This window comes from Mizuhopecten yessoensis, unplaced genomic scaffold (assembly GCF_002113885.1).
Source record: "Mizuhopecten yessoensis strain PY_sf001 unplaced genomic scaffold, ASM211388v2 scaffold8233, whole genome shotgun sequence".
Taxonomy (NCBI): Eukaryota; Metazoa; Mollusca; class Bivalvia; order Pectinida; family Pectinidae; genus Mizuhopecten; species Mizuhopecten yessoensis.
In genome coordinates this window covers 747,964-771,452 of record NW_018407445.1, presented here as the reverse complement: position 1 = coordinate 771,452, position 23,489 = coordinate 747,964, and the positions used below count along the sequence as shown (strand labels likewise).

Below are 23,489 nucleotides of genomic sequence, written 5' to 3'. Positions count from 1 at the left end.
AATAATAAAAGATACTTAGTAATACCTCGCTGACAACTTATACGACACCAATAATAAAAGATACTTAGTAATACCTCGCTGACAACTTATACGACACCAATAATATAAGATACTTAGTAATACCTCGCTGACAACTTATACGACACCAATAATATAAGATACTTAGTAATACCTCGCTGACAACTCATTCCACACAAAGTATATAAGATATTTAATAATACCTCACTGACAATTCATACCACACAAAGTATATCAGATGTTTAGTAATACCTCGCAGACAACTCATTCCACACCAAGTATGTCATATAGTTAATAAAACCTCGCGGACAACTCATTCCACACAAAGTATGTCAGATATTTAATAATACCTCGCCGATAACTCATTCCACACCAAGAATGTCATATATTTAATAAAACCTCGCGGACAACTCATTCCACACCAAGAATATAAGATACTTAGTAATGCCTCGCTGACAACTCATTCCGCACCAATAATATAAGATATTTAGTAATACGCCACTGACAATTCATACAAGTATATAAGATATTTAATAATACCTCACTGACAATTCATACCACACAAAGTATATCAGATGTTTAGTAATACCTCGCCGACAACTCATTCCACACCAAGTATGTCATATATTTAATAAAACCTCGCGGACAACTCATTCCACACAAAGTATATAAGATATTTAATAATACCTCGCTGACAACTCATTCCACACCAATTATATAAGATATTTAGAGATTCCTTGCGGACAACCCATTCCACACAACGTATATAAGATATTTAATAATACATCGATGACAACTCATTCCACACCAATAATATAATATATTTAGTAATACCCACTGACAACTCATACCACACCAATAATATAAGATATTTAGTAATACCCCACTGACAATTCATACAAGTATATAAGATATTTAATAATACCTCGCTGACAACTCATTCCACACCAATAATATAAGATACGTAGTAATACCTCGCTGACAACTCATTCCATACCAAGTATATTAGATATTTAGTAATACCCCACTGACAACTCATACCACACCAATAATATAAGATATTTAGTAATACCCCACTGACAATTCATACCACACAAAGTATATCAGATGTTTAGTAATTCCTCGCTGACAACTCATTCCACACCAATAATATAAGATACTTAGTAATACCTCGCTGACAACTCATTCCATACCAAGTATATAAGATACTTAGTAATACCCCACTGACAACTCATTCCACACCAATAATATAAGATACTTAGTAATACCTCGCTGACAATTCATTCCACACCAATAATATAAGATCCTTAGTAATACCTCGCTGACAACTCATTCCACACCATTAATATAAGATACTTAGTAATACCTCGCTGACAACTCATTCCACACCATTAATATAAGATACTTAGTAATACCTCGCTGACAACTGATTCCACACCAATAATATAAGATACTTAGTAATCCCTCGCTGACAACTCATTCCACACCAAGTATATTAGATATTTAGTAATACCCCACTGACAACTCATACCACACCACTAATATAAGATATTTAGTAATACCCCACTGACAACTCATACCACACCACTAATATAAGATATTTAGTAATACCCCACTGACAATTCATACCACACAAAGTATATCAGATGTTTAGTAATACCTCGCTGACAACTCATTCCACACTCATAATATAAGATACTTAGTAATACCTCGCTGACAATTCATTCCACACCAATAATATAAGATCCTTAGTAATACCTCGCTGACAACTCATTCCATACCAAGTAGATAAGATACTTAGTAATACCCCACTGACAACTCATACCACACCACTAATATAAGATATTTAGTAATACCCCACTGACAAGTCATACCACACAAAGTATATCAGATGTTTAGTAATACCTCGCTGACAACTCATTCCACACTCATAATATAAGATACTTAGTAATACCTCGCTGACAATTCATTCCACACCAATAATATAAGATACTTAGTGATACCTCGCCGACAACTCATTCCACACCAATAATATAAGATACTTAGTAATCCCTCGCTGACAACTCATTCCACACCAAGTATATTAGATATTTAGTAATACCTCACTGTCTGTTCGTGTCATGTTATGCTCAAACGCCATTCCGTGTTAGAATCTCATTTAACTGTTGACGTGTGGTTAACCTCAATTGTATTCACGTGGTGTGATTAGATAGAATTATAGTCTGTCCTTTCAGCTATACATTTGTATGTGTGTTTATGGAAATAATGACTCCCAACTCACGTATGGATGCAGTGTAAGCTGTAACATATCGAACATGGCAGTATATTCAGTTATCTTTCACTCCATGATTGACGTTGTTACGTTTGTCTTCGTTCCTGTTTGATATTGCTACATTCTGTGTTTTATAGTAAAATTATTGGATGAAATAGTGCGCAAAACAGAAACGTCATGAGAAATGCTAAGAACAACGTCACTTTCTATCCAATTATTTCAACATTGGAAGTCATTGTCCATGGTAAGTAGCAGCAAGCACTAATTATAATGTCCCAATACATGAAGTCTGATGTCGAGAAAATAATAATCAACATTTGCATTTCGCTATGTTTGACCCCCGTCATTGTTAGGCACAGAATAACATGCTCTTCTAAGCTTTACCGGATATGGCTAGCTCCTACTTGTATAATCGGTAGGCAGATGTTTACTTGATCAGATATGAACAATATCTACGATTTCCTGTATGTTTTTATGCAATGTCAATTATATATGAGCGCGTTCAAGTGCTTTTAAGGCTGATAGTATTGTGATAAATTAACTCTGGAAAATACGTTTAGTTATATACATGTGTTGCAATACGCTAACAGTTTGATGTATATCGTATACATCACACGCTTGAAGATTGCATCCCGTCTACACAAATCGGTATATAAGATATATAGATTTATAGATCATGATAATTTATGATATCATTTATACTTTTTCATTTCTCGATACATCTTGTTAACTCGGCGTTGATACAGTGTATTGGTATCTGCATAAGTGACTGCTATAACCTCGTGGAAATAATAGACGTTAGTATACAGCATGTAATGTGCTATTTCAGAAAAATGTACAATCATGTTATCGCCCAAGTGATAATATCTAATTTCAAATATTGTGTATAATCTTTTCTCACATTAATGAATCACCTAGTTCCTTGTTACTGACTTATCTTAAAGTAATTAACTTTTGGCCTATTCAGTAAAGCACTGAACTAGTGATATTTAGTTCCAGGTTCGAATCCTACCGGCTTTTAGGAAACGTTATCTTTATAAAATTGGTATCTAAGTTGGCACGCGTGTGCTGCGTGCGATTACGGTAAATAGGAATATGAGGTTCTTTATATTATTTGTAATTATTGGTTGTTTCAGTTATATTTATAGTATAGATTGATTGCGACCACATGTTGTTGTTGTTGTTGTTGTTTTCGAGAAAACGTTTTTAAAGACTTGCATTTCGTCAGATCGTACTTTTATACACAATGTGAAACTTAAACAAACTTGATTTTCGTTATATGTTTCAATTAAGCTACTGATTTGTTTGAATCATCTGCGATAATCAATCAATCGATTAAAACCCGCTGAAATGCCTTTTGGCATGACTGAATCTCAATGAAAAATGCGGATTAATTGTCTGTAAGTCTGATTTGACACAATGTCTAATGTGAACATTATACTTTGGTTAAATCAAACAGCACCATCTATAATGAAAATAATGTGTACTTATTTCATAAAAAAGTTGCAAAACACAACATTATAACTATAATGGTAAATATGTAATCTTTACTCAACAAAATAACACACATTCAAAAATGAAATCTTAGATTCAGAACACCTTGTTTGAATTCAGAATTCACTCATAATCTTCATCCATATCTGTTTCGTCACCTTATCTGTTTTATTTTTCTTTAGGTCTTAAAATTACGTTGACTGGAATAGCTCCTGATTTATAAAGATGGTTTGCCACTTATGATATTGAATCAATTTCATCTTCCACTCATTAATGTTTCTAATTATTTAAATTTCACATAGGAATGAAAGTACAAATTGTCACTCTATTTCAGAGGAATGGCAAAATATATAATATATAATAAAATATAAATATACAGAATTCGTCTTAAGCAGCAATAGACACAAATTTATTTGTGCCATAAACAATAATTTAACAAGGATATTTGCAATGATACAATGCAATAATACAAACTCCGATGCACATTTCACGACATCAGGACTGATGTTACTCTTGGTTTAAAACAAATTGTTCCGTTTCTCATTCGTTTAAAAATGAAAACGGCAATATTATTTCGTTATATCATTTATTATATCACTGACTGTAAACAAACACAATAATCTTGTCAAATGCGCGAGTTTGAAACTTTGCAGTATAGAGTCAATATCAATCTCTACACCTTTAAATAAAAAACTGAACCCGAATGCCATCTTGTATTATATGTTATCAACAAGTACAAATATTCGTGGTATACAATGTGTCATAAGTGCAATTAATACATTTCACATAGCATTATGACGAAAATCACTAAGACGTGTCTGTACCTATGGTGTATTAAATTTGCTTACGATAATCTGGCATTAAATAAACAATTCATACTCTTAAATCATTCTGGCACAATATTGGTCCTAACATAAACACTTGCTTTAAAGTGTTTACAACAATCTCGTATTGTTTTGAATATTTGTATAAGCAAGATATGTTCATTCAAAAATCCAGTACGTATACACTTATATAAAGTCCTTTTAGGGCAAAACTGGACTTATGTACGAACACTAGGCACTAGCCATAGACACATCTATATTGATAAACATTAGCATTTACCGGCTGTACGAATGAACCTACGTATCATGTGAATTAAAACTTGTGTGATGTTATCTTCATTATTGATATGAAGGTAAGGACAACCCTCGACTGTGTCAGAATTGACCGGGACTTCACTGAGTGAGAATGTGTAAATACTGTGACATAGATTTGTATGTTTTCAAGACGGGTTTATCTACCGTACACATATATCGTATCCACTACTGAAGTTGGTGGAGAGCCAGACCTTGTACTCTATCATATCGCTGAGCTGGGGCAATACAAATGTATTATTTTCATCTAACTCCCAACGATTATGTTTTGTTGCAGACATATAAGGGAATTAAATATATGCGTTTCAAATAGGCGAATGCATATGCATGAATTAAGATGTACGTTCATTTTAGCGTAAACTATTAATGACTATGATGTCTGCGATAGTTAAATGCCCTGTTTTGGAGAGAGCGGGTTAGAGGAAAGAGGGAAAAGTGGCCAGAGGGATAGAGAAAGAGATGACAGGGAGGGGAGGTGGTAGGAGAGGGATAACAAAGGTGTGATAGAGGAGTGGGACAAATAGGTGGAGAGAGAAAGAAGATGACGAAAGAGAGAGAGAGAGAGTGAGGGAAAGAGGAAGAGGGTATGGAGAGATGGAGTCACAGGGGGAACTCGAGAGGGTGAGAAAGAGAAATAATTCCTCCCATGTAAGTGGTAAGTGTCTTCCATGTGGTAAAGAAGAGAAATGCCAGAGATACATGTAAGTGTACACAGTGGTTAAAATTATTGCGATGTAGTTAATGTTAGCACAACGACGTTGTTCCATTACTAAATTACATGTACTTTTGATGCGTACGCTTCAGTTTCAAACGATCTTTCTCCATTACAATTCCGTTCGCACGAGTGAGGGATGATTAACTCCCATTGATATTGGTTGATGTCAGTTCATCGAAGTATTTAATATCAATTTTATATTTAACAAGGCAACAAATCTAACATAAAATTTGCAAAAGCCATGCCAGATATACTTTAACACTGACTATTTTGCTTTGGGTGGATGATGGTGCAGAATGCTTTCATATGTCAACACAGTCGTACTTTTACCCACTTACATTGTCCTAGTAAATTAAAACGTCGATAAAGAGTTCTTTGAGAGGTTCCTATTTGGAAGGCAATGTCTTCTCTATAAAATGACGCAGGTATATTGAAACGGCTAGAAATTGGAAGTTATACTTAGTCAATGTTGATATAACCCCCAGAGTTGACTGAGCACGCCCGGTAAGTTTACAGAACACCTAACATAACCATGTGGCCACATTAAAAAGGGGGCGGGCCGTTAGAAAAGGGACGATTATGTGTTTTAAAACCGTAATTGATTTCTGAAACGCTGTACCAGACTGGACCTTACTCCAATTCATAAACCAGTGTGAGTTGAAACCATTTACCAGATGCAACAATTCATTGCTCAAGTTGCAACACTATACTAATGGGAAAGTGTATAGGGGTATTGTGGTGGTCAATCATGATGCAGTCAACACTCGGTGTGCAGTGGTCTGTCACTGAGCATGCACCGTATAACAGTGGGAAATGGTCGTATTATGTTAGCAAAGACGCATGTGCATTGTGTCATATCCATTCTGTAATGATAGAATGGCAAATGCAGATAACATGTGGATGTCGTTGACATATTGTTTACCCCTTAAGCCTCATTCACGTTTTTAATCCTACTTATATATATAAGGTGATAATCTACCTGCTATACAATACCTAATGTTTAAGTAGCATATATTTAAGCAAATGCAGTAATTTATCTGTCGGCGAAGGTCTTAACTGGAGTAAGAAAAGGAATTACCAATTTTATTACACCTTACTATTAATTGTGTTTGAAATGATATTTATGACGTCATATATTGTGCTGAATTTTGACGGCAACTCTCGTCCTTGAAATTTTCTAATTACAAAGTTCGTAGTACTTTTTATAGATAAAAAACACATTCAGATAAAAAAAAAAATCACAAATTCAGTGGTTATGAAGCACTGACATTGACAGAAAATTGATATGTTTATTCAATCATTAACTGAAAGTGATTTTGACCAATCGTTTGAACTCCATTCAAAGACAAATAGAGAGAGTGTTCTTCGAAATACATGTAACGCCGGCCTGCTTGTCACTGATAAGAATACGATTGATCAGTAGTGTTGTCTCTTACACAGTCTTGCATACAGATACATCACGTATTTAACCCTTTCACCCCTGCAGACCATAATGGACTACTCCAGATCAATGCACAGTAGAGTCTACTTAAGTTACATAGGGGTGAAAGGGTTAAAGATGAAGACACACGATGCCTATTCGTTTCTCATGTAATCTATCTTTTTCGATGAAAAAAGGCTGAATGACTATTAGGTTTGGAATGAAATCGTTGACAATGTCTTAACTGTAAGCCTTTTTTGAATGTATACACCAGCATTCAAAATGTGATTTAGGAAAATTGTTGATTAATACATTCATGTAATTTCTGTTAAAAGAATTAAGATTATCTAATTAGTTGAAGGAAAAACAAATATCTTGATATTTCGTATCACTACGATCTAAATATGTATGTACGTTATACTGGAACAAGATCTGACGACACACACCTTTAGCGTGTTTACCTAGCTCATAACACCTGTTGTTTCTCATGACACCACGTTGTATTACTAATCAGTATTTTGCCGTCGATGTGACATACCTCTACATATAGGAAACACAGACGTCCGTTTTGTAATACTGCTAATTGTTATTTGGTATTTGCATCATGCTTGTCCGAGTAGTCGTGATCGCATGTCTACTTCAGACTGCCGTAAGTGCGGCAGTGCAAGGTATGTATTGGTATAAAACTTAGGGGTGGTATGAACCTTGACTAAATATACTCCGTGATCGAAGTGAACGTGTGTATTCCTCTTTGAAGATAATATTCTTTCATCTGAGTCTGTATAAACGTTTTGACCTTTTACGAATTGTTTGAAATGATTTAGCGAAAACATAACGACACAAAATGTGTACATAAGCTGCATTGATAATAGTCGCTTTCTTGTTCTAGCTTCTTGTATATTATTTTTTATTTATAGAGGATAAGTGATAATATATATTAAATATTAAAATGGGTTACCGATGCTCATGTTAACCTGCGAGCTTAAACGTTAACGTTATAATTAACTCATGAGAATGACAAATATCATAATCTAACATATTGGATATTCTTATGGGATATTCTATTTCGCCTACATTTTGATGTATCAGGAAACAACAGTATACATAGTGAATACGCGCAAGGTTACTTAACTATGTAAAATTGTCATAAACAAATTAAAACTATCTAGGACTGGTGAAACTTCTTGCAGGTACAGGTACATGTGAAGTGTTTTCCTACATATTATTTAGAACATTAAACTGACAAATTCCCTTTGGTTGCTGTATCAGGTTATTTACCAACACGCTTACTGCAAATTCTTGATCAATAGCAAAGTTTATTAATTTATTCAATTCCCTGACAACGAAGTGTCTTTATTTGACTGAACATCTTGTATTGCCTTATGGAGAGCTAGTTATTGGGGTTGATTCGTTATTAACGTGTCATACATGTATTCACTTTAACATACACTTCACTTAAATCAATTAGTTTTGATTTCGACTTCTTTATAAACTGTGTATTTCAAGCACTCATGTGTTTAAGAAGCACAAAATACACTAATTTTGGTTAAACATTGCTTTATGAGGTTAGAGATATTATCTTCGTTCTTTTTGCGCAACTTTATAAACATACATATATATATAACCCTTAATAAAATGCGGAGAGGTGGCATATTTTTCAGGATTTATCATTGGCTATCGGGGAGTCACGAATGATTGATAACGCGATTTCCTTTTGGCTTTTGGGAAATACAAACGGGTTAGGAAAACTATTACCGGTTAAAAATCTCAATAAAGGCGATACTTTATAAAGAGAAAACATTTAACGTTAATCACACTTAAAATGAAACGTTGTGTCAGTGTTTATTTCAATCAATGAATAACATTAAATGTCCCATTTCAGTCACCTACATCCTCTGCCCTTACCCAGATAAACGGCCGAGGCTACACCCACGGCATAACAAGGTGGTTGTTTCATCGTAAAGGGGAGGACTGTCCATACAGATTACTAACAGAGGTGCGACATAGGAAGTACCTTGTACCTATAGAACGGATAGACTTCTGATAGATGTAGATATAAAGCTATTTATTGTCAGTACTGAGATATGTTTGGGGGCGAATATCTGTCTTCGTTGTGGGTGATACATTTAAATATACCGTACTATATAAATCATTTATATCAGATAACACTAATAGTTCATGGTTGGACTATTCAGACACCAATAACGATTTTATGTAAAACGGCATGGGAATTAAAGTTATTTATTATGAATAAAATATCTCCCGTGGATTTTTCTTCTCGAATGTATGTTTTACTTGATTTCAACATCACAGCTTGTTGTTCATTTATTTATTGACCCCTTATTTTTACGGAAATACACTTTCCTTTTTATAGTGGGTATGCCACTGTGAATTTTGTGAAATTTAATTAGGGTATAGACACCTTCCTCATGATTGCTTGGTCAGTTCAAAAAGACATAAAACACATATGGAATTACAGTATGTTTTATTTAAAAATTATGAAGTTTTATCGTATTAGATATCTTTGGCATATACAACCGTAAATATATGGAATACCAGGTGTAAACATGAGTAGAATGGAACATTAGCAAGGCGAAAAAAGGCTTCGCGGTATAGATTTACTCCCAAACGGGTGCATAATACCATGCAAAATTGACATAAACTCGTTTAAAAAGATTTATGCTATACAAAATACTGCGCTGATTTTATGAAGTTTATCCTTCAATCAAGTGAACAAATTGAATTCGATTTATTTCATAACTTTATCCCACATTTTCAAAGCGTTCGGAATGTGGCTGTGATATCTTTTTTGCTTAATCATTCTGTTAAGAGGAGAGAGATCTATCACTATTCGAGATAGAACCTACTGCTTCTATATCACAGGTTCGTTTTGTACGACACAGTGTGGGTAACTCTACCCTAGTAAATTGTGACGGATCTTTAACGGGCACCAGCTTCTAATACATATATACAGTACACAATAGCACATTATGATTTCTAACTACCTTCAGTATGATACACATTGGTATAACCGACACCACTACCCTGGTGTTTGTGCTTGACTGCCTCGGCCAGACAAAACGATATACCCATCTTTGGTAGTGTGGAAATTGAATGTTCGTCCATTGCACTGCTTTGTACTTCGCAAAACAATTTACCATTTCGATTTAACTTTTAATGCTGATGCGATGCTTTTTAACCCGCTACTGATATGACGGCGCTACGTGAGATCGTTCATTTTGACCCCTCATAAATAGGTCATCAGTATCTGCTAAACAAATAAAAGTAATCAGATCAATGCATATATAGAACGTTGCATAAATTTAATGAAATATCACCTTATGTCTACAGATAATTGTATACATTCTTCATAAGATATCTCACAAACGTTCTCGTGACGAACACAACAAAAGTAGAAATATCATTTGAACTAATGAGCTTGTTTTTTTTATTGTTTACCATAATGCTAGTGGACAGTGAGTGATCTCCTGTATATAATTTATCACCGGAGGAATACTTTGGAAGGAATACTTTTGTATCGTTAATCACACACTTTTATTTTTTTATTCTTTTAATTGGTGTTCACCCATATGTTACTTGACAGCCCCTCTGGTTGTTTAACTTATCTAATAAATTTTAAAGGCAAACCAACCATAAGTTAGAAAAATGTTTAAGGGATTTAAAGGGAACATAAAGTTCTTTGAAGATGTGTAATATTTCACACAATTAATGTCTCTTTGATGATTATAACTCTTTTTTTTCATTTTAGCGTTGAATTCTAAAGTGCTGCATAATATGTATATTGTTTGTTGAAAGTATGAAATGTAACACTGTTAAGGAGTGTATGTATCAGGGCGCATTGTCCGCCGGCTGTCACCAACTATATCCACCAGTATCCACTTCAAGGGTGTCTTAAATCTCAGATGGCGGTCGTGTAAAGCGTCATGTGGTGTCTAATTTGATTTAGCAGATCCTCAACACCTGATGTATGTCAAACTAGGTCCCCAATTGTCCAGGAAACAGTGACCATTACTTAACAATACTGATCGAGTGTAGACTATACATATAGAGAGTTAATCAGGCGGAAGTCAGTGCCACGCGCGTTCTGATCCGAGGCCACCCAATCGCCACCATTCTACATACCTCCTTTTGTATTCAAACCAAAAAAGAAATACATGTAAAGCGGCCATTTACGGGTTTCGATATATCCTATGGTTTTCGGGTTCGTCTCCACGAAGTACATATTCAGACTAATGCGAATACAGGCAAGTATTGCAGTTATGTAAAAGGTTGTTTGTTATTGTCTGTGTTCGCACCACTTGTTAAACACCAAGCGAATTAACAGATGTGAATAGTGCACATGCCACCTCAAACATATCTCTTGTACTTTTATACTTTAATCTGTTTTTATGAATCTTTAAATTCCTTTCATTGCAAAGCCATATGTTCTGCGTTTAAAAATACTCTGTTTTGAGATATTATCAGTTGTCGGGAACTGGTACGGATTTATGTGATCAAAGTGTGGTTTGCACAATATGCAGACACGTACCGTTAGTTAAATTGTACCACATGGATTGATAAGACAAACATTAAAAATATACACCAATTGTTAAGGTGTTGCATTTAAGAGTTTACCTACTTGATAAAGTCTTACTAATATATAAATTGAAATAAATTCAAGATAATAGTTTTTTTATTTCCTTCACACTTTTAATGAGGTTTCGGTTGATATTACACATGTCATCAACATTTTAGTTTAGTTTAAACATTAAGTTCGTGTAGCCTATCCCATAAAGTCAAGATGTCGGTATAGGCTGCATGTCTTTCCTTGGGCTTTACTCGAACAAGATCATACATTGTATATGATTTAAGCTATACAATTTATCAATATGATGCATGTTCGATATGTCATTGTCTTACCTTACTAAAAACAAATTACATAAAGTTTCTTTATGAAAGCATGTAGGCTTTCTGCATGTAAAACATGACACGTGCTGTTTTATGAGGATTTCGTCAGTCAGGTAGTGCATGTTCAATATAGTGACATGATGTTTGTTTTGAATATTGCAATAGTGATATTCAAGATTTATAATATGTCTGAAGCTGGTACCATTCACTTGACATACATACTAATTCGCTTCATGGAAAAAGTAAGTCTTAGTTTGAAACATTAATGACTCAGTCTTGGATTACTTGGCACCTGGGTGCTTTCCCCGATTTAAAACACTAGTAAATATTGGGAGGGAGGGAGAGTCCTGGTGTGAACCGTCACTAACGAGCGGTGCATGTATCGGCGTCTAGTCAGCCCTGCTCCCCTTGTTTGATAAGGTAATTATCGGAGTGGTGATGTTGACATTTGGGGCTTGAGCTCAGTTGGTGATAATTGGTTATATTTTCCACTCTATGGATATTACGTTGTTAAGCGGGTTGACGACGTGTATCCCACTTGGCAGAATATATTGTGGTACTGAAGATCTGGTTGTGCCTGTGAGACCAGAAGAAAAAGAAATGGAGAAGATAATCGGGTATCAGGAATTGCACGCGCTGGTCGCTTCTTCGATACAAGAATATTTTTACAATATCGAATTATATTTCGTACGTTTCGCTTAGTCGCTTAGTTGTACATAACCCTTTTTTAAATGTAACTGGATAGCCACCTTTCCCACAAATAAAAATCTTAACTGAACGTACCGTTTTTACATCCCCGTCCATCAATGTCTTAGCTACGAATATCCATGTTTGTGTTTTGTGTCATTGGACTTGCTTTCCTTTATTGTAGATTCATGTACAAGGCACTGACCCTGACAACCGACAACCCTGTACATTCTAGCATAATATTTTCAAAAACAAAAAAACTGAAGGCACGAGATCATCAGAATAAAAATTTGTTGCATACGTATCAATTTGAAGAAACCACCATACTATTTTGTAGAACATTAATCTTTTAATTTCCATATACTTGGTCTTTTGTAATGAAAATATCGGTTGAACTTTTCTTTTTATACCATAGATGAATCGTGTTAAGATTGACAATGAACTCTTGTAATGGATCGCTTTACAAAAGAAAAACAAGTAAAGAATAGGTCTTGAAATCGCATTATTTTACGGAAATAAACTCGGGTTATGTTTGAGGTCGGGTAAGAGCCCCATACCCACAGGTGGTGTCTACCCCTATCTTGTACTAAATGGTATTGACTTAACACGTATCGTAAATGAACGAACAACACTTCCTGCTGAGGACTTAATGCTCAAATGCCACAGTAGAATACTGTTAAGAATGTGATTAATTTTTATGGTCAGGAGGGTCTAGGGGACGTATGATGGTTCGTCTGTGACAGGCACTGGCCGTATCTACGAGTCAGGGCCTCGATCTATGTGATCCGATTTCAATTTGGGAGGGTTTTGTTGTGTCTACGGCTAATGGTGCCTTGTCGCTCAAGATACACTGTTTGCCGGTGTAGGTACTGAATCGGTGAAAATTATAGATTAAATTATCTTCAAAGACCTGAATTGTTATCACGTTACACTTAGCGCAATTGAACTGCAACACACGAAAAGTTTATCATTCATGAAATTCGAATTCCCAGTGCCTGATCGTGATGTCTGTCCAAGCCGGTGGCGGAGAAAACAGAAATTATAATTACTGTTGTGGTGCCTTGAACTTTGAAATCCAGAATACTTTAATTATGCCTGTTCTCTCTCCGTGCTTCTATGGCCAATAACTCCCCGATTAATCTCTCACAAACATCACGGGTCTGTTAATATGCTTGGCTTAAACAATCAATTAATCGCCGTGCCTTGGGAAAGGCGCACAAGACTCCAATCTTTGTGAAATGTTGTTCTGGATAACAAAAATATAAGTATAAATTAATAGAAGTATAAATATATATTAAGTTTAGCTCGTCCTGGCAACAGATAACATCGGAAATTAATATTTCATTTGTATTTGATTAAATGTAAACATGAATAACAGGTTATAATCATGCAAAGCTCACTAACTGTTTTTAGGCAAATATAGTGAAAATATGAAGGACATTTTGCGAACACTTCACATGTCACACTGTGATCATGATTTCAGATTTACTTTTATAAAAAAGATGTATCAGTAAACGCACATCTATATGCGTGGAGGAAATGGTCGCAAATATCCAACATAATGTTTACTATTTCTTTTATTTCTATACAAATGCAAAAATTGATCGCCCAAAATGTGTTTATCTCGGTAAATCCACAATGTGAAGAGTGCTGTAAATGGAATCGCGAAATAAACTAATGAGGAAAAGCACATGTTTTCTTTATAATAGTACAGTGTTTGATGAACAGTTCAGTATTTAACGAAACATAATAGTATTTGATAAAATAGCGAATAACAGTGAATAATATATATATTGAACACTAATTATGATATTGTACAGCATTCATTAAATGCTTCGTATTGAGCACTCTATGTGAAATTGTTCTTCGGCCGGAGCAATTTTTGCTAGTAAGTTCTATATTATCCATTGTAGGAAACCTACTTATTGTGGCTCAGCTGAAGTGGCTTTAACAGTCCTCAGCATAATGTAGGCTTACTCTTCACTTGCTAACATGACAGACTATAGAAAAATCAATTGATTAAAGTACCTGTAATGTTTTGTCAAAAATAAATATAAACGCCCATTTCATTTTCGAATACAGTAAGATATTCGAGAAAGCAAACATATAATACCTTAAAGTGTCACTCATTAGTGTATAGCCTATTCAGGCGCGGACAGGTCGCCTAGTGCATGACCCAGGCTATAGTGTTGAACATTATAGGAAACCCAAGCACAATATCTAAAAGTCCGTCAGGGACTCTTTAATATAATAAAAAGTCGATAATTCTAATGATATAATAAGTGCATATAAACACTAGCTATTTTATTCATATGGGCCACCCATGCATCTCCTGCCAATTTGTTTTTTTATCAACATTCTTCTCAACTTGCAAATTGTCCACGTTATAGATTGTCTATTGTGGTATGCTCTTTATGAATGAGTGGTTTGCACGTAGGGTTATGAATATGGAATTCAGTGTATTTAATATGTCATTTGTATTTTTGACAGTGTGGGGTTCGAGGACCTTATATAAATGCGACTTTCATTTGTGCGAAATTGACAGCTATTTACCGAACGCGTAACATAATTTAAACGTTAGTCTTGTTACATAATACCGGGTGTAAAAGGGATTGTGCAGAAATCGTTAATACATTTGCGATGGAATCATTTATATGGACCATCATTGTCAGGATTGACTCACATCATTTTGTCATTAGTTCACGATCTCATAGAATTTGAAGCGCATCTCGTAGATGCCATAATGTATAAAGAAGTTAGAATCATATGACATGTTATGAAAAATGAATAATATAATACAGATATTGAAATATTCATAAGAAAATTAAATTAAATGCTTTTCTTTGTTCCATACAAATTTTGTTACGATGAACCGGGTATGTAAGTGCAGTACGGAGTAGTACCCAGCACTGCCGCACAATTGGGATCACTTGTTTGAATTCAAATATACAGAATATTATTTTTAATTCAGTGAACAAAGTGTATCAAATGATACGTGACATATGACTCTTCTCTCCATCATTATCACATTAAGATTGGAAAACTTTAAAATGCCTGCTAATGAGTTTAACAATTTTACAGATATACTACCCCTTAGACTATCGAATTCCGCGTCTTGTCCAGATAACTGATGTTCAGTGTTGTAATCAAGATATAACATGTTATCTTACAATTTGTGAATGACCCCTCGCCATTGTCTTCCCTAGGTCCACATTTGATATACCCAAGTCGAACCACCCCGTGTAGACATAAACATCAGAGAAGTTAAATGAGACAAAAGACATGTTATGTACAAAAGGAGCCATGTCATTAATGTTAGAAGCTTTAAATCAAAAATGTCGCTTTATCCATCTGAACCTGTCAGCGCTATGTGAATCACATGGGTAGTATATGAAGAACGCTACTGATCCAGGTCAGACGAAAGTCGCACAATTTTGTCAGTGGAGTCGTTAAAGTGTCAGCCATCTTCCTGTCCGTCCGTCCGCGACAGGTCTGGGCCTGGTACCACTGTCACACCCAGAGTTTCATTATCACTCATTAACAACTACACCACAAAGGGTTTTACACACCTGTCGGTAAACCTGGCATGGAATTGCGATTTGACAAAAGCACACTTTAACCATTGAACATAATAATTGTATAGGTGATAATTGACGGTCTATGATGTTTTATAATCTGTATGAATATTTCTGATATAGTTTCCCGCTGGACCGATAAAGATTTACGACAGCCAGATAACATACTCAGTTTTATGTCGTTTAAATTGTTCACTAAAGCCACAAAATGCATTTCCTTCAAATATCTTGCATACCTACACTACGGGTACTGTTTTTATTAGCAAAGGAGTTAAAGAAGATATCTATATTTATATCCGAATATTTCAATTCCTACTCAAGTTGGACTCAATGCAACTACCAAATGTATCCCGTTTCATTTGCCGATGAGTTTGACCAGATTAGCATTGCCTGTGCGTATGATTTTGCGAAGGGAGATAACTATTGACATGTTTAAACCAAGAAAATACCACTTGATGAGTTTTTACATTTTTATTGAAGCAATACAAGAAATTGTTCAAACAACCAAAAAAAGGTTCAACCAGCAAAACATTATCAAATCACGGTTGCTAGCGGTAGTGACAAGTCATGTTCTGCCCTAAAAAAAATCCCACCAGCTACCCATTCTGCATCTCGTGTCAGTATCAACCCTGGTACAAATCGAAAACAAATTAGATCCATGTGGTCCCGTCTTATATGAAATACAGTCTAACAGCCAACAGCCATATCAAATTTTTTCGTCTTTTCAAGCCACGTTTGGTTTCCAGTCTAATTTGACATTCAGTCACTGCAGCTTCATATTCCAGAAGATAAAGAACCTTGAAATTTAGCGGCTCTCCACTTCGAGCTAGGAAAAAGATGGCTCCCGCAGACTCGAAGCTGAGCCTGCGCACCGCGTCTAAATATTATTTTTCCGCGGTGACGCGTCAGAAAATTTAATCTTATGAATTCATCAACGAACATTAAATGACATCTAGAATATGGTTTTGTGTTTTGTATCTACGTAATTTGGCTGTAATGAACTATCAACGTACCCCATCATGTTTTATGATGGTCTTTCAATGACGGACCACATTTTTTACATAACGTCAATACGTAGACTTGCACAAGCTCCAGAACCTGGGACAAATCAGAATTAGATTGGACTTAACACGTTCCAATTATTGAAGAATCACACGTTGATTGAAATATAAGGTTTGAATCTTGCTTTGACCGAAGCAAGATTCAATCCTTAATTGGTACATTAGGCGTTTGTTTATGACAATATTTTCAATAATGTGGCAAACGTACATTATCTCCCCCTTGATGTACCGCCAATGTAAGATTTCGTTATCAGCATGTTATTGGTTATGTGTTATTTTGTGAACATGTACACAGAAAACATTTATAAAATTGCCATAGCATCATATGAACTTCTATAGACCACTTAGTATAAATATGTTGACCTATAATTGTGTTATATGCCCTACCGTATTATACTTTTGTATCTATAGTTTACATGATAACATAAACAACTACTTTTTGGCCTATAGAATTGATGAAGTGGTGTCTTACCTCTATTATTAATATAGTTGTAGTCAGTCCGTGTTATTGATGCAGTGTTGTATACTTGATAGCATGGATGCTATTGGATGTTTTTTTATACTGTTGCTGAAGTGGTGTCATATTTTAAGTATTGCTGTGGCAGTGTTCAATTTATATTACTGATTCAGTAAAGTGGTGTCATATTAATGGTATTCTTGTTGCGTTTTTGGTCTATTTAAAACAACGGTGTCTATTATGTAATATGACAAAATTATGGCCAACGTATGTGTTCATGATAATGTGTGTGATTTGTGTTATTTCGTCTCTGTTGTTGTTGTCATCTCTACTTGCAAGTGTCATCTAGTTAGCTTTAACGTCTTGTACAAACGTTTTTATGAGCCATCATTATTCAACAGAGGAAGAGCGCTACTATTGCCCCACACCTGTTGCACCCGCACACGCCACTTATATAGGCACGGATTACGAGATGGGCTCATATATAATAGTAAAATGCGACCCTGGCTATTACCTCACAGGAATGATGAAGATTTACTGTATGGCGTTACCAAACCCATGGAAAAAAATGGCTGGGTGGGATAATGTCGTTGGGCAAAATCCGGCATGCCATCGTATGTATTTAGCTGATATTTTTCGTGGTTGTGGTGACATGTTCGTACGATTTAAAAATGGAAATTGCCCACAAAGATTACCCTCAGACTAAAACAGATATTTGTTTTCTTTTTTATAAACTGTTAGAACAAATTGATTGCAAGATATTTAAACAAATATTTTAAGTATGGGTTAATACTCAATATTCGAATTTGATAGAAAAATATCATGATTGCAAAGCAGGAAACCCTTTCAAAAGTCGGTATCAGAAAACGTATTCTTTTCATGTGTTATATTTAAATTATATAGATCATTTGCAATGGGTAGTTATTTTTACATTCCAGCAATGACAGATAAACAGCAAGAGCGTGATGATACTTCTAACGATAGTACCAAAAAGATCCTTACCCGGAAGAGCCGTTCACCAGAATTTCTAGTAGACATGGGCGAACCCAAGACAGTCAAAGGTCATTATCAGGTCACACATGTCATATTTCATATGTCTTAAAAAAATATGAAGAATATTACATTTAGAACAATCTACTTCTATTGTGTGACTAATTGCTTTCAAACTCGTATTTTAAAAATGTATTTTTTTTTCATAGAAATAAAAAGCGTTCTTATACTATATCTTATTTTCATTAAAACTGCTCATTGTATTCCCTGTATATTGTTTTATGTATGCTGGTTTTTAATTCATAAAAAGGAGTAATGCATATTTTCGCTATAGTTTAAAATTCGCTTTTCTTCGCCCTCCATAACATGGACAAATTCACCATTACAACGAATATCAGTAAACATCATAATACACATAGTAATGAACAGTAGGTGGAATACCTTTTATCACGATCTGCGTGTACAACAATTCAATTATACTATTGGCAGCATGTACCCTTTTTGTAGAAATTCCGCGTTCGTTTAACAAGAGTATGCTTGTAGTATTCTCGATTTTGAAATAAAGAATTTCGAATTCATTTGGAATCACATGATTTTCGTATCAATGGTTAACATCTGAATCTCAAAGTTATACATGTTTACGTTTTTACAATCTAGACGACTTCGTTGACCTCTTTGAGGAGGAACCCCAACAGGAGACTGTGCTAACTATTAATACCAAAGTGATGTATGCTAACGAACTGAAGGATCGGAAGAATAACAAAAAGGGAGACTTTGTCATTACACCACTCAAGTATAAGTCACACAAATTCCACGACAAGAATGGCCAAGCGGCGTGCTCATTGGAAAAACTCACCGGACCATGCCGATCCAGAAAGATCAGATACTTTTACAACACCTCCACAGAACAGTGCGAGCAATTCATATATGGTGGCTGCCGTGGAAACGGTAACAACTTCATGACGATGGAGGACTGTGAGAACGCATGCAGGAAGTAACACATCGCAAGTTCATGTCTCGATTTAATGACGATTTGGTTGTCATTCATTGGAATTAAAGTGAACATAAGTATATTGATATTGTTATCATATTTCAGGTGGAGGATTTAGCAAGTTAAAGAGATAAATCTGAATACACCAATATGTTGCATTTTATATAACGATTGCCATCCGCAATATTGACATTAGTTTGTACTGAGTTGTAAAAAAGGAAGAATGTTCTAATGAAGTGAAATTATCGCTGTTGTGATGACGGTTGTTCTATGATTTTACAACAATATAAATTATATGGTAATAATCTAGCAAAATCGAATCGATTATCCATTTTGGTACAAACTTTTATCATGAATGATAAAGAAGATTTTTTTTTAATAGTTCATAGTAATTATTATTCTTACATATTATTATTCCTTAAACTGGTGCTATAGGTGAGATTGAGCTACGATTGTGCTTCTTCTTATGTACAAACTATATTTCTTGTTAAACTTAGTAAAGTAACTATTATTTGTCAGGATTAGTTCAGTTTTTTTAAATTGCATATTCTTGTTTCCTTGAACGATATATTTTATAAGTAAGAATGCTACTCCCTACAATCTTACAGCCACATCAATATATATATATTACTTTACACTATATATCATTTTAAAGATATTAGTTTTTGCATGATGTGAACTAAGGTCAAAACATCATTGCATTGATGTAAAAAAAAACATTTCTGATCAATTATCCTAGTTGTACAAATTGCCGCACAGTGTCAAACAAATTAAGAAGAATTATCATGTTTGATAATAACGACATCCATGTAGGAAAAGTTTGAATGTGAGGGAGAGAGTTGTTGAGTATGTAAGGTGGTTATAGACAATAGTTTGATTAAAATTTAAAATAAGTTCCTATCATACATGATAAATATATTATTACCAGGCATATTTGAATTGAAAGATTTCTATCTGGAATTACGTAATGTTAGATGTTATTAAAGATATCTTCCCACATGTTAATAACATTACATTGCTGACGCTTTTGCAACTAACTAAAAGGACGGAATTGCAGGGTAAGATTCTTAAAATCAATGTTATGAGCGCCAATGTTACATAATGATAGATAATTATGTCGAGGCCAGTAGGTAAGTAATGACGCTCGAGAATCTACGTAACTAATTGGACCAATTACGAATTCTGGAATGTCAACGTACAAACAAATGCAATAAAAGTATTACCATTGATAGTTATGCGCGGAAAATCCGAGCGCCGATAACGGACTGTAGCGCATTAAACCACAAATAAGTGATGCAATCAATTAATAGCGATATGCAAGACCAATATTTGACTTTTTAAAGTAAAAAGTTAAAGATTTCTACATGTGTTCCAAGTTATCCACGCGATGTAAGATAGCACATACCTATGTTTTATGTAGTTATAGATTTCTTATTGCACGTTTAAATATTCTATATAAGAGTTATATTTGCAAAAGCTGATTTTTAGTTAATAGTGAGCGTGTGTCCAGCTTGAGTAGGACGAACACCTCGCCGCATGTTCACACGCACGAGAATTCATGGCGATATTCGATAGAAATTCCATAACTTTCGCTAATAATTCCACTTTTTTAATGCTAAAAGAAATATGTTTTTTTGCAAATATTTTAAACTGCCACAACCATACTTGTGTATATGTTTGAAACACGAAAATTGGTAATATCATTGTTAAAAGAATATGTGACTACTAGTAACACGTACATGTAAATTATACTTTTATTTTCATTCTCGGATATAGGGTAATATTATATCTGGAATTGTTTGTACCTAATGGGTACCGTATAGTTCTTTAGACCTATGTATATATCTTTATAGAATTGTCTGTGCCAAATTGTACACTACCACATATCATTGTATCATAGAGTTTAATGTTTTCATAATCAATAACAACCGTAACTCAATTAAATGAGTTTTATACAACAATGCAAAATCGATGATTTTAATGGGTTTTTTTTATCTATATTCTAAACAGTGTTCAGCTTTTTCACTTGTCATATTTGATAGTTTTCATCTATTTGAAAGTGGTTTCTTGTTATAACAAACACGTGTTATGTTCTTGAAAAACAGCATTCTCATTTGTGAAAACAAGTTTGAATACTGTTATTTCATATTATAATAAAAATGGTTCTTTACCCCACAGTTTTCCTATGAAAACAGTGTTACAATTGCAACATTGATAAGCCAAGTTCAAACAATTATTTGAAATTTTCTTCCATAGTTTTAAGCACAACACATTTAGTTGTGAAGATTTTCATATTAAATTCCAACGAGTGATATTACATTTTCATTTTATTCTTTCTTAAAACATCATTTTCTTTGACTTCCTGCTTCTGTGATTTGATATATAATGCCTTATTAATATTTATCATAGCTTGCGGAAAGACGACAGTTAATAAGTGGTATCCGTCATACCTTTAGTGACTCATTTTCCAATGAAATAAGTTTCATACGTTTCATGTTTACTTTGAAGGTGACAATGCTATCATTGTGGTTTTAAATGTTTCGAAAACTTCAAAAGAAAATAAGATGTAGAAGTGGTGCTGTAAAATAAATTATTATTTTACTTAATATTTAACATAAGGGAGTGTGTAATCATGTAATGTGTAAAACTGTTCTTCGTTATTAATCTGTACCAAAGTTTTTGAGTAATATATTACACAATAATTTACCGTCATGTGTTGATTATATCTATTATGCTATAACAAATGTAACGAAATAGGTCTTCTTTCACCAACCATATAGTTACTTAGATATGAAGGATACATTTTGGAACGGCTTTACTTGTATTAATGTGGCGCGTGCATGGTATGCTGTCAAATTAATAATTCTTGCTGACCAATGAAAAACGTCGTTAAATTGCCTGCATGGTAGAATAATTAAATTCACTGAAGCTATCTATGACCGGGGCACTGTACTGAAGTGGTGTTATTTTCTCATTTCCATATTACTGATAATTAAATAATAATTATTTATTACCACGTGGCAATGGGACACAATAACATGGTGATTACATTTCAATTAATATTAGTGACTGGTAATTGGCATTATAGCATTATTTCACTGTTCCTACTTTTACATGAGTGCGGTTTCTAATATTTAGTGTATGTACTTGAATTAAAGAAATTCTATTATTCTTGTTTGACAACTTTCAGTACACTATCGTTTAGCATTGTGATATATGCAAGTACATTATGAACATTTTGATGACTGTTATGTTGGAGAGCGTGTTCCTGATACAAGCAATGGAATTTCAATTCCATCTTGTAATGCAGTTACAATCCCTTCACTGACAGGCTTTTACGTACACAACTGTGTGCATCTTAGGCTTATCAATGTTACTGTGTAACTATAGATGTTACGATAAACACTTAGGAAGCTTGTGAATACTGCTGCACAACTGTAACAAGCTGTACTCAACTTTTTGAAGCTTGTTTACGTTACTATACAATTGTAGAAAGGACTAAATAAACTATTTGAAAATACAAAACGTTTGTGTGTTCTTGTTTCCTTGGAATTGTATGTTTTACTTATAAATGTACAAAACTAATCGTACTATGTATGTATGGAATATGGAATGAACGGTTTAAGAGCGTACATAAATAAGATCGCCGTATCGTTCATAATCAGTATTCGCAATAGTTGTGGGGGTTTTCACTTAAAGAATGTGTGACATTATTCCGTTCATTAAGGTTCTGGCTCAAGTTTTCAAGCTGTTATACTATGTATA

At 34.4% G+C, this 23,489-nt stretch overlaps 1 protein-coding gene across 3 annotated transcripts in view; it reads left to right on the top strand.

Annotated features, from left to right (window-relative positions):
- LOC110455509 (tissue factor pathway inhibitor-like) overlaps positions 1-23,249 on the top strand; it is a 34,568-nt gene extending 11,319 nt beyond the window's left edge. The window contains exons 1-4 of one of the 3 annotated variants that reach the window (XM_021505682.1): positions 7,553-7,723; positions 18,145-18,357; positions 18,682-18,804; positions 19,391-23,249. In XM_021505682.1, the coding sequence (XP_021361357.1) occupies positions 7,660-7,723; positions 18,145-18,357; positions 18,682-18,804; positions 19,391-19,731 (741 nt within the window). In that variant the 5' untranslated portion in view covers positions 7,553-7,659 and the 3' untranslated portion in view covers positions 19,732-23,249. Of the gene's footprint in view, positions 1-7,552; positions 7,724-18,144; positions 18,358-18,681; positions 18,805-19,390 lie in introns of those variants that run through there. The other 2 variants (XM_021505684.1, XM_021505683.1) reach the window with 2 other exon arrangements.
- Positions 23,250-23,489: the final 240 nt, after the last annotated feature.